Source organism: Protopterus annectens, chromosome 8.part0 (genome assembly GCF_019279795.1).
Source record: "Protopterus annectens isolate FY-2018-M chromosome 8.part0, PAN1.0, whole genome shotgun sequence".
NCBI classification, from domain to species: Eukaryota; Metazoa; Chordata; order Ceratodontiformes; family Protopteridae; genus Protopterus; species Protopterus annectens.
Genome location: NC_056741.1, coordinates 54,137,007 through 54,154,800, shown reverse-complemented (window position 1 = coordinate 54,154,800; position 17,794 = coordinate 54,137,007). Strand labels below are relative to the sequence as shown.

General features: G+C 45.7%; 1 protein-coding gene across 3 annotated transcripts in view; it reads left to right on the top strand.

Moving 5' to 3' along the window:
- The window catches only part of USP5 (ubiquitin specific peptidase 5), a 2,313,977-nt gene that overhangs the window by 1,420,554 nt on the left and 875,629 nt on the right, over positions 1–17,794 (top strand). For all 3 annotated transcript variants that reach the window (XM_044079605.1, XM_044079604.1, XM_044079606.1), the window contains exon 12: positions 14,695–14,848. In XM_044079605.1, coding sequence (XP_043935540.1) covers positions 14,695–14,848 — 154 coding nt within the window. The remainder of the gene's footprint in view (positions 1–14,694; positions 14,849–17,794) is intronic.

The window sequence follows — 17,794 nt, the reverse complement described above, 5'->3', positions numbered from 1 at the left end:
AGATTGGCCCAGACTGCATTGGTACACCTTACTGTGAACCCTGACCTTACAGCCCCCCAAGCAGCTTCCCCTGATCTCAGACCTCTTGAGTCTTGACCCAGTGAGAGGGAAGATACTACACCCAGACTTACAGATTCTCAATCTTTCAGCATGGCTTATACCTTAAAAGCTAACTAGAAGTCCCTAGACATCATCACAGAGGCCAGAAGGCCCAGCAACAGCAACTCATACACAGGGAAATGGAAAATATTCTGTTCCTGGAACCAGTCCATAGGGGCCAGTACCTCCCATCTTTCCATCCTTCTTATCTTGGATTACCTGGCCAAGTTGCTCAATAGCGGCCTCTCTTTCTCCTCTATTAAAATCCATGCCTCAGCCATTTCTGTCCATTACGATTCATCACACTTGGGTTCAAACCCCTCTTTTCTCATCCTTTGATTAAGCAATTCCTCAGAGGGCCTTCTAATATCAGACCTCCCTGAAGGCCTCCCACTCCACCCTGGGACCTGAATTATGTTCTAGAAAAACTAACCTTACCTCCTTTTGAACCTGCTGCTTCTGCAGAATTGAAATACCTCTCCTGGAAGACTGCATTCCTACCAGCTATCACCTTAGCCAGAAGGGTATCAGAACTTCAGGTTCTCATGGCTGTTGAGTCCATCATTTTCCATGCAGGCAAGGGTCTCCCTGAGGACTAACCCCTCCTTTATGCCCAAGATGGTATCTGATGTGACCCTCAACCAGGCCATACACCTGCCCACCTTCTTTCCCAACCCTCAAAACAAGGGGGAAAAATTCTACACTCGCTAGACGTGCACAGACAACAGAGATATTATCTGAACCATACTAAACCATTCAAAAAAACAGACCAACTTCTTGTCAGCTTTGCTCCTGGGACAGAGGGGAAACCCATTTCCAAACAAACCATTTCAAAATGGATGTCAATCTGTATCCATTTTTGCTACAGACTACATTGGAACCCCCCCAAGTTAGTCCGTACCCATTCCACTAGGGCAGCCTCCACTTCCACAGCCTTCTTCAGAGGAGTCCCCACCAGGGACATCTTGGAAGCTGCCGCCTGGACCTCTGTCCATACCTTTACAAAGCATTACCACCTTCCTCTTTTTCCTAAGGCTAGGGCAGGGTTTGCCTCTGCAGTTCTGCAGGGCCTGTTGACCCATGCCTAGGGCTCTGACCAACCTTCCACCCCTCACCTCAGCTTTGGGAATCCTCCCACAAGTGATGGCTGCAGCAGTGATTCACGAAGAACATAGTACAGTTGTGTACACTTACCATAAATGTAGACGTTCAAATGTATTCACTGTTGCAGTACTGGTTTCCCTCCCTCCAACCCCCATATATCATCTTCCCCTAGGGAGACATAAGCTTACCATGGTGGCTTTTAGCCACCAGGACCACTTTTCCTTATTTATTTGTGCTTCTTACGGGTTAGGGCAAGAAAAACTGATGTAATGATGTTGGCTGCCTTGCTTTATAGCACTGACGACCTGATGGCAGCTGACGTAAAAAAACATTGACTGAGTCTACTCCAACCCTCCCCCCAGACCCAGCGCATTCTCTTTGGATCTGAAAGGCTCAGAGCTGCTCATCTCAGGGAAGCCATTAAAGTCAAAGAACAAATAGTCTTCGGATCCAATGAAGATACCCCCAGAGATCTCTGATCAGAGGACTCTGACGTAGTGGGTCAGATTACAAAAGGAGATACTAAGGGGGAAGTGGGCAAAATACAGCTCATGGTTCCAGTGGAGTCGGAGCCAAGATTACTCTTATCTGAATCTGCACTCCGAGAAATTTCCTCATTATCCTATCCACATTAGGCTTCTGAAAGACTTCTGGAAGATCTAAGAAATTATGTGGTGGACGGAGGCCTGGAGTGTCTTCGAGAAGATCCCTCCAAAAGAGAAGGGAGCCGTGATAAAACTGGATGTTAAGTTGTCCCATCTTGCCTCCCTACTTGCTGTTTGGGTTCTGAGCTGATCCTCTGCTCTGACTCTGCCTACTTCTATAGCTAGAGAGCTATTTACTGGCTCGAGGCTAACCCTTATCCCAGAATGCCCAGCATGCCACTTCAGCTGCGAGGTTGCTTCGTTACTGGCTCAGGCTTAGTATAGTTTTTTCTATTATAATGGTTTATTCTTCAAAATTTGTCAAGTTTTTGTCTAGATATAGTACTTTATCCCTTATCGCCTTTCTTGTGTGTTGTAGCTTTGTTGGCCGTCGCTCCATACTCGCAGGCCTTTCTGATGTTCATCGTGTTTCACTGTTGCAGTCATGGCTGTAGGGTTCTCCCCTGCCGGCAGGCAGTCCTCGGTCGGCCAGAATCCCAAAGTCTGGGTCCGTCGTCGGCTGTTCAACCATGCTTCCTGATATCAGAGCGCCAGGAGTACAAAGCTGACAGCCGACGCCATGTTCTCCAGTCTTTCTTGCCATGCAGTGATAGCAGTTCGCAAGTGCCGGTCGGCTGACTCCTGACAATCTTTTTTGAACAAAACTTCAGTCCGAAGATTTTATTCTCCTACTCAAGCTAAGTACCCCGTTGGGGAAACTTTTTTTCTTGCTCCAGTCCGATGTCAGAAAAAGTTAGTAATTGTATTTCATGTGGGAAGCAAATACCTCATAAGGATTTTCATTCTTACTGTATTCCTTGCCTAGGCCTGACCACGACGTAGCTAGTTGTCAGGTTTGTGCTAGATTCAATCAACGTAATATTAAACGAAGGTACGATTTTGCATTTCATTACTTCGGTAGGCGTTTTAATTACAAAATGTCGTCGGATACGGTTCCAGCTACCGAAGTTCACAAACGACGCAAGGACAAAGACAGACCTCCGAGGTCCAAATCTGATGATATCGTACAAGCACAGCCAGCTTCAGGTTTGGCCGTCAGTGAGGTGCTTTTGCAGCCCCTGTCCGTTGGCCATTTCGTAACCAATGGCCGAAATGGACTCCCACAAGGAGCCATCTAGGCCTTTGAATATTTCAATTGCAGGACCTTCGGACAATGCTCCTTCAGATGGGTCCGGAGCCGCTGTGCAGGTACCGGCTTCCGAAGGGGTTTTCAGGCCTACTCAGCTTCTGATAAAGGCAAAGACTCCTTCCAAATCAAAGACTGCAACACAGGCCTCTTCTGATCCGGCTCCCAAGTCACAGAAACAGTTACTTAAGATGGCGGAGGATTAACTTACTATGATTAGGGGTTCTCATCCCCCCTCCAGATAAAAGGCCAAGGCAGGAAGTTTATTATGACTCCTCTGATCAGGCTTCTGTTTCTTCAGTTTCTTCTTCTGACCAGGAATATTCTTTCCCTCCTTATGAGGATTCTGATGCTGAGGAATCCATTCCTTCAGCTTCTCCCCCTGAGGATTTCTCTTTTGGGGAAACTTGCATGAAATGAGGGAACATTTCCACTGGGAAGGACAGGAGTATTCGGAATCTAAGAAAAGACTAAGGGATTTTCTTCTTCTTCCCCAACATAGACCCCTGGCTATTCCTCCTATTTTGGATATTGTGGATGATGCTTTTTCGGAGGCTAACTTAACCCCTGACTCTTTCCCTCCTGCTCCTGTTAAGCCTGACAAATATTACAGGGTTCCTGATTCCCACCAGTTTTTGTACAAGAACCCTACTGCTGACCCTGAAACCATTTCTCAGGGTCCTAAGGGAGTTAAGGCCGCTTCTGCAAAAAACCCCATTCCCACTGAGAAAGATTCTAGATCTTTAGAAAGATGGGGCAAAAAAGTGTACACTTCTGCTACGTTATCCATTAGTGCTTTAAACTGTCAGTTTCATATGCTGAAATACCAGCAATTTCTCCTGTCTGTTTTAAAACAAAAGCTTATTTCCATTTCCGCCTGTGCAGATAAGGAATTACATGACTTAATGCATGCCACTGAACAAGTTGGGAAGCATGGTTTACACTGTGGATTTGATGCCTTGGAGTCTTCTTGTAGGGCTGCTGCCTCTGGCACAGTCATTAGAAGGCATGCATGGTTAAAGGAACAAAATTTGCCTGATCAAGTAAAAGCTAAATTATTGGATGCTCCTGCTCAGCATAATGTTTTGTTTGGATCTAAAGCTGAAGAGGTGATTAAAAAGATGGAGGACAAGGCGAAATCCATGCAAACTGTTAAAGATTTCTTACAAGTACAGCCTCCCATATTTAGCAGGAATTGGCCTACAAAAAATTGGTCCTTTCCCAATACAGACAGGCCTCAGAGGGGTAGATACAGACGCTCCCGAGGAAGGCCTCAAGCACAAGCCTCTTACAGACCAAGACAGTGGACTGCTTCCACCCCTAGAGGGGGAGAGGACAGGTCGCAAACCCATAGGAAACAGACTCAATGACTCCCTCTGTTGGGCTGCAGGAACTTCTTGCCTGGAAGCCCATCGCGGAGGAAAACTTTCACTTTTTCACCAAAACTGGACTTGTATAACCCAAGGCAAGTGGGTTCTGGATGTGGTTTTAAGATGTTACAAATTCCATTCTCATATCCTACCAAGTCCAAGCGGATGGCCAGATCTTCCAAAACATCAGTGGACAGAGGCCTTAAACCAGGTGGAAGCTCTTTTGGCTATGAAAGCCATAGAACTAGTTCCGCTTTCAGAGATGGGACAAAGTTTTTACTCCAGGCTCTTTCTAGTCCCCAGGAAACAAAATTCATGGAGACCCATTCTGGATTTGTCAGTCTTGAACACTTTCCTAGAAATACCAAAATTCAGGATGCTTACTCTACAGCAGCTACTTCCAATGCTGACCAAAAATGTATGGACGGTGACTTTGGATTTAAGAGGCATATTTACACATTCCCATCAGGCAGGAGTGCAGAAAATGCCTCAGATTCAAGGCCGGGTCGAGGCATTATCAATTCTCTGCGCTTCCCTTTGGATTGTCTACTGCGCCCAGGGTCTTCACCAAGTGCCTGGCTACAGTAGTAGCTTATTGCAGACTCAAGGGAATTCAAATTTACCCTTATCTGGACGATTGTCTTATTCAGGCAGACAGCAAGGATGTCTTACTCCAGCATCTAGAATTTCTTCAGAAACTTCTCAAGTTCCTGGGATTCACTGTCAACATAAAGTCAAATTTGACTCCGTCGCAACAGATAACTTTTCTGGGTGCTCTTCTAAACATAACAACCCAGATGGCATTTCTGACATACGAAAAACAATTACAGCTGGCTTCAACTTTCAAAACCTTGGCAACTTTAACTCTGCTATCTGCAAGGAAATTCCTGCAGGCTTTGGGTTGCATGGCCTCCTGCATCCTTCTCGTACCATATGCAAGACTACATATGAGGAAAATACAGTGGTACCTAAAAAGTGTATGGTCTCAGCATTGCCACAGTTTAGACATACTGATCTCCGTCCTGCCTTGTCTTCAAAAGGAATTCCTTTGGTGGTCCAAGGCATGTGCTCTAAACAAAGGAAAACCCTTCTGTCTGCCTCCTGCCACTCAGATACTAACCACGGACGCCTCAGATTATGCATGGGGAGCCCATTTTCTGGGCACCTGTATGCAGGGCCTTTGGACAAAGGATCAGGAGCACCTACATATCAATTTAAAGGAAATGTTAGCCATTCAGAAAGCTCTGTGGGCCTTCAGGAATCTTCTGCAACCAGGACAACTACTGATACGAACAGACAACACCACAGTTATGTGGTACATAAACAAGCAAGGGGGATCTCATTCCTACCCCCCCTTTGCAGACTAGCCATGAATCTATGGAACACAGCTCTAGCTTGCAATCTGGACCTTCAAGCTCAATTTTTACCAGGAAAGCAAAACTTCCTGGCAGACGGTCTGAGCAGAAACCTTTTGGATCCGCACGAGTGGATGCTGGACACCGAAATATTCAGGATGATAACGGCAGTCTGGGGATGTCCTCACACAGACCTCTTTGCATCCCATCTCAATCATCAACTACAGAATTTTTGCACCAGGACTTTCCACAAACAAGCTTGGAAAGCGGATGCCCTATCATTCAGTTGGAGAAACCTCTCGGGATATGCTTTTCCACCTCTTCCTCTTCTTCCACAGGTAATATTAAAGATAAAACAGGACAGGCCCAAGATGATTATCTTTCTGGCCCCAAATTGGCCTCAACAGTTTTGACTCTGAAAAACCTATGTCGGGAGCCCCCTTGGGTTTTACCACAGACTCCAAACCTTCTGTCCCAACATCAGGGTCAGGTTCTTCACTCCCATGTCAGAACTCTCAGCCTGGCGGCCTGGTTAATCCAGGGTCTTTGATTCATTCTCTCCTACCCAAGCAGGTTATGGATGTCATTTTAGAAGCCAGACGTCCTAGCACTAGAAAATCTTATGCAGGAAACTGGAAAAGATTTTGTTCCTGGATGCAGGCTCAGGATTCTGATCCTCTTCTTCCTAACATTCCTTTGATTTTACTTTATCTGACAGATATCTTACATAAGGGTCTCTCTTTCTCTTCCATTAAGATTCATGCCTCTGCTATTTCCGCTCATTATAATACAGACCCTCCAATCTTTTCCCACCAGCTCATGAGACAGTTCTCAGAGGAGCTAAGAACTTAAGGCCTCCTAGATCTCCTCCCATTCCTGCTTGGGATCTTAACTATGTTTTGGAAGAACTCACCTTACCTCCTTTTGAGCCTGCTGCCTCTTCTGACATCAAGTTTTTATCTTGGAAAACAGCCATCCTGTTAGCTCTGCTCTCCTTAGATTAGTACTTAGCTAACTGCCCTTGCGAGCCATTTTAAGCCTTGCCAATTACCCCTTGTGAGACTCAAACCCTGCACCTAGTGTTTGTAAGGCAAACACCTTAACCATCAGGCCACCCTCCCAACCCAACTCTGAACTCTGCCAGGAGAGTTTCAGAGTTGCAAGCTCTTATGGCTGTGGAACCTTATATTATTTTTCATCAAGACAGGGTTTCTTTAAGGACTAATCCTACATTCATGCCTAAGGTGGTTTCCAAAGTGGCTTTAAATCAAACTATTCACTTGCCAACCTTTTTCCCCACTCCTCAAAATAAAGGGGAAAGGATCTTACATTCCTTGGATGTACACAGACAACTACGTTTTTACCTGGGCACAGAACCAAGGACATCAGAAAATCAGAGCAATTGTTTTTCTTATGCTTCAATTTCTCAAGGTAAAGCCATTTCAAAACAGACCATTTCTAAATGGATTGCTCATGGTATTAGATTTTGTTATTCACACCATGGAAAGCAAATCCCAGGGAATATACGGACTCATTCAACCAGAGCTGCTGCCACTTCAGCTGCCTTCCTCAGGGGAGTTTTTACCAAAGACATTTTGGAGGCTGCAACTTGGAGTTCAGTGCATACTTTTTCAAAGCACTACAATCTACCTCTCTACTCTAAGTCTAGGGCAGGCTTTGCTTCTGCAGTCTTGCAGGGCCTTTTAGCCGCCCCTTCTACTTTATGACCACCTCCCTTTCACTCTGCTTTGGGATTCTACCCTACAGTCATGACTGCAACAGTGAAACACGATGAACATAGTACAGTTGTGTACACTTACCATAAATGTAGATGTTCGAGTGTCTTCACTGTTGCAGTCTGTCCTCCCTCCTGTCCCCTCTTATTTTTACCTTTGTATGGTTTCCTTTCTCACCATTCTTTTGAGGTGTATTTGCAATGGTTATGGGACCTTATTCATTTTGGAACTCCTGACATCTGGGGCAAGAAAAACTGGAGAACATGGCGTCGGCTGTCAGCTTTGTACTCCTGGCGCTCTGACGTCAGGAAGCATGGTTGAACAGCTGACGCCGGACCCAGACTTTGGGATTCTGGCCGACCGAGGACTGCCTGCCGGCAGGGGAGAACCCTACAGTCATGACTGCAACAGTGAAGACACTCAAACATATACATTTATGGTAAGTGTACACAACTGTACTTTTCCCCTGAACTCCTTTAAATTAGAGAGTCCCCCCCCCCCCTTAGGACAGCTGTTTAAATTAGTGGCTCTCCTTTCTTTTCCTTAACTGTAAAAAAAAAAAAAGACTGTTTTTTAGTTTAGTAATGTAAGATGTCTAAAGAGGCCAAAGTTTCTGGCTACAAGAAGTGTCTCATGCTGCCAGAAAATGTCTCTGACAGCTGACAGATGGGCGCACTAGCTGTGTTTTATTGTTTAGGGGCTGTGCACTTGCAGGACTCCTGCTCTATCTGTCATGTATTTAGTCCAAGGGTCCTGCAGGAGCGCAAAAACAAATGAATCCTTCAAGGATTATTGAAACCACAGGATTCCCTGGCTAAAGGATCTCAGCCAGTGAAATCCTTTCAGTCTGTCAAGCCATCGCCTCCACCCTCGGAACCGACTCCTGGGCTTGAACAACCAAGTTTTTCGGTGCCAACTAGCATCGACAAGTCAACTCCTCCCTCGGCTCCAACTGCTACCTTGGAGCTGTCTCGGAGCCACAAGTGAGCAAGGTCTCCTTCATTGGAGCCAATCCACTCGGTGCCACAGTTGCCCTTATTAGGAAGTGAACGCAGTCATCGCTCTTCACCCCACTCCTCTCGATCCTCTAGGTTATCGGATCAGGACGTGGAGAGAGTAATCAGCAGGTTGCTTAAATCTCAGGCCCTTGCAAAATTACTTTCCAGCCCACCTCAACAGGTTGTGGCTCCATCCGCCTCCATTCCTCCGCCGACTACACATAGTTCGGAGCTGGAGACCATGGACTCGCTGATAGTAGACCTGACCGCGCCGATCACCTCCTCTTCGGTTCCGACATTGGCTCCGATCACCTACATTGTTCCGTCCATCGAGGGATCTGGGCACCAAAGCTCTCTCATTTGCTCTGAGGGGGGAAGTGGTATCAGACCTTTGTCCGACCCCGCTCTCCCTCTCGGAGCTTTGGCGTGGGTGAACTCGGCTCCCACATTGGCCTCGGAGCAGTCACCCTCGACGCGGAAAAGGGCTCCCATCTCTTCAGAGCCAGAGCTTTCTTTGCCTCGGGGTCGGGACGCCTTTGAGGTCATGCAGAGTGTGCTGTCCCCTGAAACAGCCCTACTATCAGCCCCATCGGCTCCTTCTCTTGTGGTGCCTGTGCCAACCTCTGCTCCTCCGGCCCAGAAGCGTAGGGAACCTTTGCCCCAGGACACCCCATAGAGTGACCCCTCTTCTTCCAAGGCCTCTCCTGATCACTCAGAGGAGCCTCCCCGGAAGAAGAGGTGCAAGAGGAAGCACCTAGACTCCCCTGAGTCTGTCACCTCAGATACAGACCTGGATGAATCAGAAGGGTCCCCCAGGTCCCCCTCAGAAGATGTTTCCTTTTCGGACATCCTTGAAATGCTTAGGCAGAGGAGTGGCTGGTCTTCCTTAGCCCTTACCATGGACGAATCTGTATGCATGGAGGCATTCGGTTCCCAACACTCCACCTCCTGGGTGTCTCCACCTTTCGATCCACTCATGTCTGTAGTGGCTCAAAAGGCTTAGTCAGCTCCAGATTCTGTGGAACCTACTCCGAGGAGACCAAATAAATTCATAACAGCCCCCCAGGACAAACAGTTTCTCACCAAAGGTGTGCCAGTTGATGCTATGGTGGTAGCAGCAGCCACCATGGAAGAGTTAGCAGAAACCTTTTAGTCTGTCCATCCACCAAACAGAGTCTAGGACGAACAGATATGGGAAGCGAATGTTTTCCTTAGCGACCTTCTCCATGAGGTCCCTGAATTATCTCTCTCATTTTACATGACTTCAAAGGGATCTCCTAAAAGAGCTTGGAGATACCCTACAAGATCCTACAGCTGAGGGAGCATCAGCCAAAATAGCTTCCCAGCTTGCGACTCCTAATTCAATAGTCAACTCTTCCATGAGGCTGATTTCCTATGCAGCCGATGGAGCAAGCAGAGCTGCAGGTATAGGAGTGGCTCTCAGGAGACATGCTTGGCTGCAGCTGTGTCAATTTGCACAATCCTTTCGAGCGTCCTTCACAAATACTCCCTTTGATGACTCCTCGCTTTTTGTGCCTCAGGTGAAAGACACGCTTACCAGGTGTGAGCAGGAAGGCAAGGCTTTCTCTGCCATGGAGTCCATTTTTCCACTTCTAACAGACCTTATCCCAAAGGTCAGAGGGGTGCAGCAGTGTGAACACTCGAACATCTACATTTATGGTAGGTACAAAACTGTACTTTTCGAAAGTCCCAGGCACCCTTGCCTGACACACGTGGTGATTTTTCCCCCAGGGACAGAGGGGGAAACAACAACAATGTCAGACACCGCCCTCGTGGCAGAGGGGGACTGCAAAATCAGGGTGACAGAGAAACTTTCTCTGCCAAACCCTTCCAGCATCCCTGATGAGTTGCCTGACTGCTCACCTCTGGAGGCAGTCGGGGGAAGACTTTCCCTGTACCCAAAAGCCTGGCAAAATATAACGAGAGACAAGTGGGTACTATCTATCATATCCGGAGGTTCCATCAACCCCTTCTAAAGTCAAAAAAGTCCATCCCAGATGTCCCACCCAATCTAAGGGTTCAAGCAGTTATTCAAGTTTCAAAACTGCTAGAAAAAAGAGCCATTCAGGAATTCCCCGCAGACCAACTAGGATCCAGAACTTACTCAAGATTCTTTTTAGTACCAAAAAAGACAGGGGACTGGAGACCAATACTGGATCTCAGCAGATTGAACAAATCTGTATAAAAAGAAAAGTTCCGGATGGTAACACTGCAGTCTGTTCTCCCCTTTCTAGGTCAGGACAACTGAATGTGCTCCATAGATCATAAGGATGCGTACTGCCATATCAAAATGGACAGACGCTCCAGAAGATTTCCTCGCTTCCGGGTAGGGGCCTGTCATTACCAGTTCAGAGCTCTGCCCTTTGGTCTCACCACAGCCTCCAGGGTGTTCACCAAATGTATGGTAGCAGTCACGGCTCACCTGAGACGTCAAGGATTCCAGGTGTTTCCCTATCTAGATGACTGGCTCCTAACTGCTACCACCAGGCATCAACTCTTAGAGGCACGTGATTATACAGTATCAACCTGCACCCAAGTAGGCATTACAGTAAATTTCGAAAAGTCTGCCTTGTTTCCCTGTCAATCTGTTACATGTATAGGAGCAGAATTAAACACAAAACAGATGTTTGCAAGGTTACATCAGGAAAGAGTTTTCTCTGTTCGCCAACAAGTGTAATTTCTAATGCAGAGCAGAAAAATCCAAGTCAGACATGTCCTGCAAGTTCTAGGCTCCATGTCAGCTGCCATTCTTGTACCATTAGCACGTTACCACATGAGAGTCCTTCAATGGCTTCTCTTCACGTAGTGGTCCTTCCAGGAACTACCCATGTCTCACATGATCCTGATTACAGAAAAATGCAAAAGACACCTCTCTTGGTGGATAGTCTCCCCACTGGTGACTCGGGGCAGACCTTTCATTCACCCCCACAGTGTCCGTAGCCACAGTGACCATGGACGCCTCCCTGATGGGGTGGGGGGGTCATTATCTAGGCAGGACAGTCCAAGGCATGTGGCAACCTCACGAGTACCATCTGCATATCAGTGTCCTAGAGATGAGAGCGGTGCTCCTAGCATTGCAAGCTCTTCAAGACTCTCTTCCTTCCTGGACTATTGTGATCCAAACAGACAACATGTCAGTTGTGTGGTACATCAACAAGCAGGGCGGGACCAGGTCCTACCCCTTGTGTCGAGAAGCCCTCAGGTTATGGCAATGGGCGATTTCCTCCCAACATTTTCTGACAGCAACGCACATCCCTGGGAAATCCAACTTAATAGCGAACAGGCTCAGCGGGGCTATCCTCATGCCTCATGAGTGGTTTCTGAATCGGGAAGTTGCGGACCTTATCTTCCGCAAATCGGGCCTGCCTTGCTGCGATCTATTTCCCACCCCCCTCAACAACAAATGCAGCAGCTACTTCTCCCTGCTTCCTCCTCCAGGTCAAATTCCCAGGGACGCTCTAGTCCAAGATTGGCCTCAGGGACTCCTTTAGGATTTCCCCCTTTAAACACTAATTCCAAGACTCGTACAGAAAGCAAAATCGTTGGGTTGTAAAATGATCCTCATTGCCCCCTATTGGCTTCAATAGGTATGGTTTCCGTTCCTGCACCTCCACCTTCTACGTAGTGGGTCAGATTACAAAAGGAGGGGAAGTGAGCAAAATACAGCTCAAGGTCCCAGTGGAGTCGGAGCCAAGAGTATCCTTATCTAAATCTGCACTCTTGAGACATTTCCTCATTATCCTATCCACATTAGGCTTCTGAAAGACTTCTGGAAGATCTAAGAGATGATTTGGTGGATGGAGGCCTGGAGTGTCTACGAGAAGATCCCTCCAAAAGAGAAGGGGAGCCGTGATAAAACTGGATCTGATAGGATCAGAGGGTATGGATCCGAGGAGATCTAGGTTTCAGAAATTCAGATCCGAGACTGATCCTATTTTTGCACTTTTGAAGGGGCTCCTATGAAGGAGCTGACATGGAGGAATGGTCAGGAGACCTCTTATGGGAGTCTTTTTCCTAGGTACCTGACTGACTTACTCTTGTCAGACTTTTTGGTAAGGGTTTGAGCCCCAGCAACCCAAGAAGTAGAGGAAAAACTCCTCTTAAAACACATTCCTCCTATAGGTTAAAGCTGTGGAATTAAAACCAGAGCAGATTGAACAATCCACTTCTAGGTGAGCGGGGCCTAGGTAATAAACACATTCCCTATGGGCATCTGAGTTTGAAGCTTATGCCCACAGGTACCACACTTTTTGAATCCTGTAGGCTAGTCAATCATGATGTACAATAAACAGCAATACAGTAGCTAGAAGAGAAAAACTCTTAAGGATAGAAAATGGTTTCTGTTTTATTTTTTCCAGAAAAGAAGAAAGCAAGAAAGAGGAAAACTGTCAGCCATGCTAGATAGGAATACTCAGAAGAAGGTGGGAAGAAAAGCACCAAACATGGTATTTTAAGAGGGTACCCAAAAATAGCAACTACAAAGGGAGCAGAAATATACTCACTTTTTAGATGCCCTTTTTGAGCTGAAATTAGCTAAAAAAGATTATGGGAGGGAGGTAATGGTACAAGAGAGTGTAAAAGTTAAAAACTAAGAGCAAACTCACGAAAAACAGGCTGTAAGAACTCCAGTGCACTCACAGTGGAATCCTCATCTGAAACTGGTGGCGACAAATGACACCTGATGTATGTTACGTTGGTGGAGCACTGTGGGTAAAGGGAGGAGGTAGAGAGTTCTAGGATCCGATGAGCTGGTAGAAGTGTAATAGTCAAATCTGAGTCTCTGTTTCAAACCCATCAGATGATGAGTGAATGAAAAGTACAGCATCACTTCAAAAGTTTCAAAACGTTTTTCTATGAAAGTTCTTCCTTGAAACCCTGTTGTCTGAATTTATGTGGAGTTCAAATCGCACTTTAACGTTATGGATGTCTATGCGCCACCAGTAGACATGCTGTTATGTATTAATTTGAGGGTTTCCCTTGATTAGGGAACCTGTTTCTGAATCATGAATAGTTTGAGAGTGATGTTTCAGAGAGAATGCATTGGCAGTGCATTTTCTGAAATGTAAAAATCTGTGTATCATATATAATCCTTGAGAGGTGATTATCAGTATGTGTTAAAGGTCCTTTGCCAAACCAGGTTTTATCAGACAATGGAGCAGTGATCAGCTTTTATGTGCAAGCCATTAAAATGAGTCCCTAATAATTCTGTGCCAGACAGTTGGGTTTGCATCTAAAATAAGATTTACCTGTACTTTGCTAACAGATGAAGCCTTGTCACGTACCATGCTTTTCAGATATAGTGTTTCACTTTCCAGTATTGGCGTTGCATGCTCTTATATGGGAGTCTTGCTTAGTCTTTTTGTACAGAAGCTAGGTGTCCTGCATTTGCAAGAGATTGAAAAGATTAACCCTCCACTGAGCTGCTTTCCTTTCTTAGTGGTCCAGGGTTCCTTGATGTGAGTCTGGAGAGAGTGTGGCACACATTACTGTGTCATAATTCTGCATTGTTGGATAAGTAGATTGTGGTGACTTGAGCAGGATTACTTTTTTGATAGAGGACAGGGTTACCACCTGTCCCTCTTTGCGAGGGACATTCCCACTTTGGGCAGTTGTGTCCTGAGAAAAAAATAAAAAAATAGCAGATGTCCTGAGATTTTAAGACAAAAGTCTTAATTTTTCTTTAATATTTGCATAAAAAGTTATTTTGTATCTGAAACACATAAATATTGTAGGAAATAGAATAAGCAACTCAAATGCCATAAAATATGCTTTTATTTTGCCAAAAAACTGAAGTTCTGTTTTTTTCCACTGGCCGTGGGTAAGTTTTGTCCTGCAAATTCTCACATTTCTACAAAAAATTTCCTACATTGGGCATTTGAAAAGGTGGCAACCCTAATAGAGGAGGGCTTTGTAATAGGGGAGGTCACTTTGGTCAGCAGAATGATGGCTGAGAACCTGACCCAACATCATGGAAGTGAACAGCTGGACTGGAAGTATGACACTGGTATACGGCAGGTTACTTAAGCTGGACCAGAAATGACAGCAGAATGGGAAACTTTTTTTTTACATGGCAGCATGTGTACTTGATAAAGGGTTTCAGTAACTGTGGCTGCTGATTGGCTATATTTATGTAAAAATATTTGTTAAGTGTTTCAACACAAGTTGTTTTCTTGCATGTACTCTTATTACTCTCCTAAACATTCTGTCTCTCCTCCATTAGAGAAACTGCCGGAGCTCATCAAATCCAAATGAAGCATTTCGTTTCCTGGTAGAGGAGAGAATTAAGTGCATAGCGTCTGATAAGGTGAAATACACTCAGCGAGTCGATTACATCATGCAGCTGCCAGTACCCATGGAAGCCGCTGTTAACAAAGGTGAGTGGCACACTTATTACTGTGAGCCACTATTTATAATTAGATGCTTGCTTATTGGAGAAGTGGTGTTCACTTGTTTTGGTTGGTCACAGCTTAGGCTGTAGCATTTCTCATCAGTAGTAAGTCTTTCCGGGATATAAATTAGATGTCCTGCATTAGGGTGTAATGTTGCTGGATTACATGTTTCCATAGCTTGAAAGAGAAAGTCTGTCATTGCTCTCAAGAGAGACATGAGTTTTTTCATTACTTTTTATATTACAGGGTGGTTAAATCATGAAATCTGTGTCTCGCACAGAATTACTTTCAGGGGCTTCAGAGAGCTAATTAGACATATACCTTCAGGTGGGCATATTGAGTATGTTGCAGTAAGACAGTAGAGCCCATTTCCATATATAGTCTGTTTTTTTAATAATACTTCACTATTGCTTTTGAGATGATCCTTTTGTTAATTTTACAGATTGCACTTTGAGAGACACCCCCCACCCCCTCACCCCCCACCCCAGCAATGGGTAACTGCTGGTGTTCTCTCCCTCTCAGGACAAAGTGCTTCATTTTGTAGCTCACATACACAGGGATAAGTGCATCTGCCATCAGTGCACACTGCTACATCACACATCTGTAGTGTGTGTGTGTGTGTGGGGGGGGGGGGGCAGATACTTGTCACCCATTTGCATTCTGCTTCTTGCACACTTTGGTTCTTTAGTCCTAAAGTTTGTTAATGAAAGCTTTTGCTTTGTGTGCGAGTCCCTGATTCTCATTTGGTTTTTTTTTCAGGAATCCATTGGCTGATCCAGAGGTTATTTCTTAAGGCCCTAAAGGAGTTAAGGCCACTGTTACTAAAAATCTTGTTCCTTCTGACAGGGAATCCAGGAACCTAGATAGGTGGGGTAAAAAGGTTTATACCTCTGCCACTCTTGCTATTAGATCTACTAATTGTCTTTTTCATATGCTGAAGTACCAGCAGCAAACCTTGGAAGCAATTAAATCTAGGATAGCAAGTGTGCCTCAGTTGGCGGAGAGTAAGGATATGCAGGATTTGCTGAATTCTGCTAGTCTAGTCAAGCATTCTTTACATTGTGGCTTTGACATTCTAGAAGCCTCCTGTATGGCTACACCTACTGGCTCTGTTATTAGAAGGCACGATTGGCTCAGGGAGCAGCCCCTACCAGAACCTGTTAAGGCTAAGCTTTTAGATGTACCTTTGCATAAGGACAGTTTTTTTGGCAGCAAAGCAGAGGAAGTGCTCAAGAAGATGGAAGTCAAGGCCAAGTATGCAGACGGTTAAAGACTTTTTGCAAGTTCAGCTTCCTTGCTTTAGCAGGAATTACCCTTCTAAGAGTTGGAAGTTCCCTGATACTAGCAGACAGAGCCATTCTAGGACTAGGTTACAAATCTTCTAGGGGGCAGGGGGCTACCCCTCAAAGGTCTAAGCGTTGGCAGGCTTCCTCTTCCAAGTCGAGACGTTTTAAACCTGCATCTCAATCTAAACATTTTCAATGACTCTGTCCAACTTCTGCCTAATGTTCATCGTGTTACACTGCTGCAGTCATTACACTTGGGTTATCCTGCCGTCAGGCGGTTCTCCATTCGGCCTGAGTTCCAAAGTCTTGGTCCGGCGTCGGTTGCTGTCGCCTCCTCCCTGACGTCTGTGCGACCGGGGTTATATAAGATGCAGCCGACGCCATTTTCTCCAGTCTTTCTTGCCGCGCGGTGCCCAAAGGAAAAGCAGTTCGCAAGTGCCGGTCAGCCATCTCCTGATATTTTAATTCCAAATCCGGAACCGAAGTCTTCTACAAAGCTAAGTACCCCATTGGGGAAACTTTTTCTTGCCTCAGACCACTGTCAGTAAAATTTAATAACTGTATTTCTTGTGGGAAGCAAATACCTCATAAGGATTTCCATTCTTATTGTATCCAATGCCTAGGCCCAGACCACAAAGTCACTGGTTGTCGGTTTTGTGCTAGGTTTAACAAGCACACTATTAAACGTCTGTTTGATTTTGCCCAACATTATTTTGGTAGAGAATTCAATTATACCATTCCATCGGAACTTCCGACGACCGGAATACACAAAAAGCTCAAAGACAATGATAGGCATCCGAGGCCTAAAACTGACGACAAAGCCTCTTCTAGGCCAGTCGCCGGTTCTCCGGTTTTCAGTGAGGCGCCTTCGCAGCCCCTGACAACCGATTCTGTAGAACCACGGGCCGCCTCTGACTCCCACGTGGAGATGGCTGGGCCTTCGGATGCACAAGTTATTCAGCCTACCGAGACAAACCTTTCAGAGGGATCCAGAGTAGCTGAGCAACCCACAGCTTCAGAGGGTGTCTTCAGACCTACTCAGTTAAGCATTAAACCCTCTGCTAAGTCTAAGCCTCCTTTAAAAACAAAGAAACAAATAGAGCATTGTCCAGGACAGGCCTCCATGCCTAAGAAACAAATGCTCAAAATGGCTGAAGACCTAATCACTCTGATCAGGGGGTCCCATCCCCCTCCTGATAAAAGGCCTAGACAGGATGCAGACTATGACTCATCCGACCAGGTGTCCATCTCTTCTTATTCATCCTCAGACCTAGGATACTCTTTACCCCCTTATGAGGATTCTGATGCTGAGGAATCAATTCCATCAGCCTCACCACCTGAGGACTTCTCCTTTCGGGAAACCCTACATACCATGAGGGAGCATTTCCACTGGGAAGACCAAGATTACTCAGAATCCAAGAAGAGGCTCAGAGACTTCCTTTTATTACCTCAACACAGACCTCTTGCTATTCCGCCAGTGTTAGATATTGTGGATGATGTGTATACTGAATCCAGTTTAAATCCTGATTCCTTACCTCCAGCCCCTGTTAAACCTGACAGATACTACAGAGGCCGTGACTTACATAAATTTCTGTATAAAAGCCCTGTAGCTGACCCTGAAACTATTTCTCAAGGACCCAAAGGA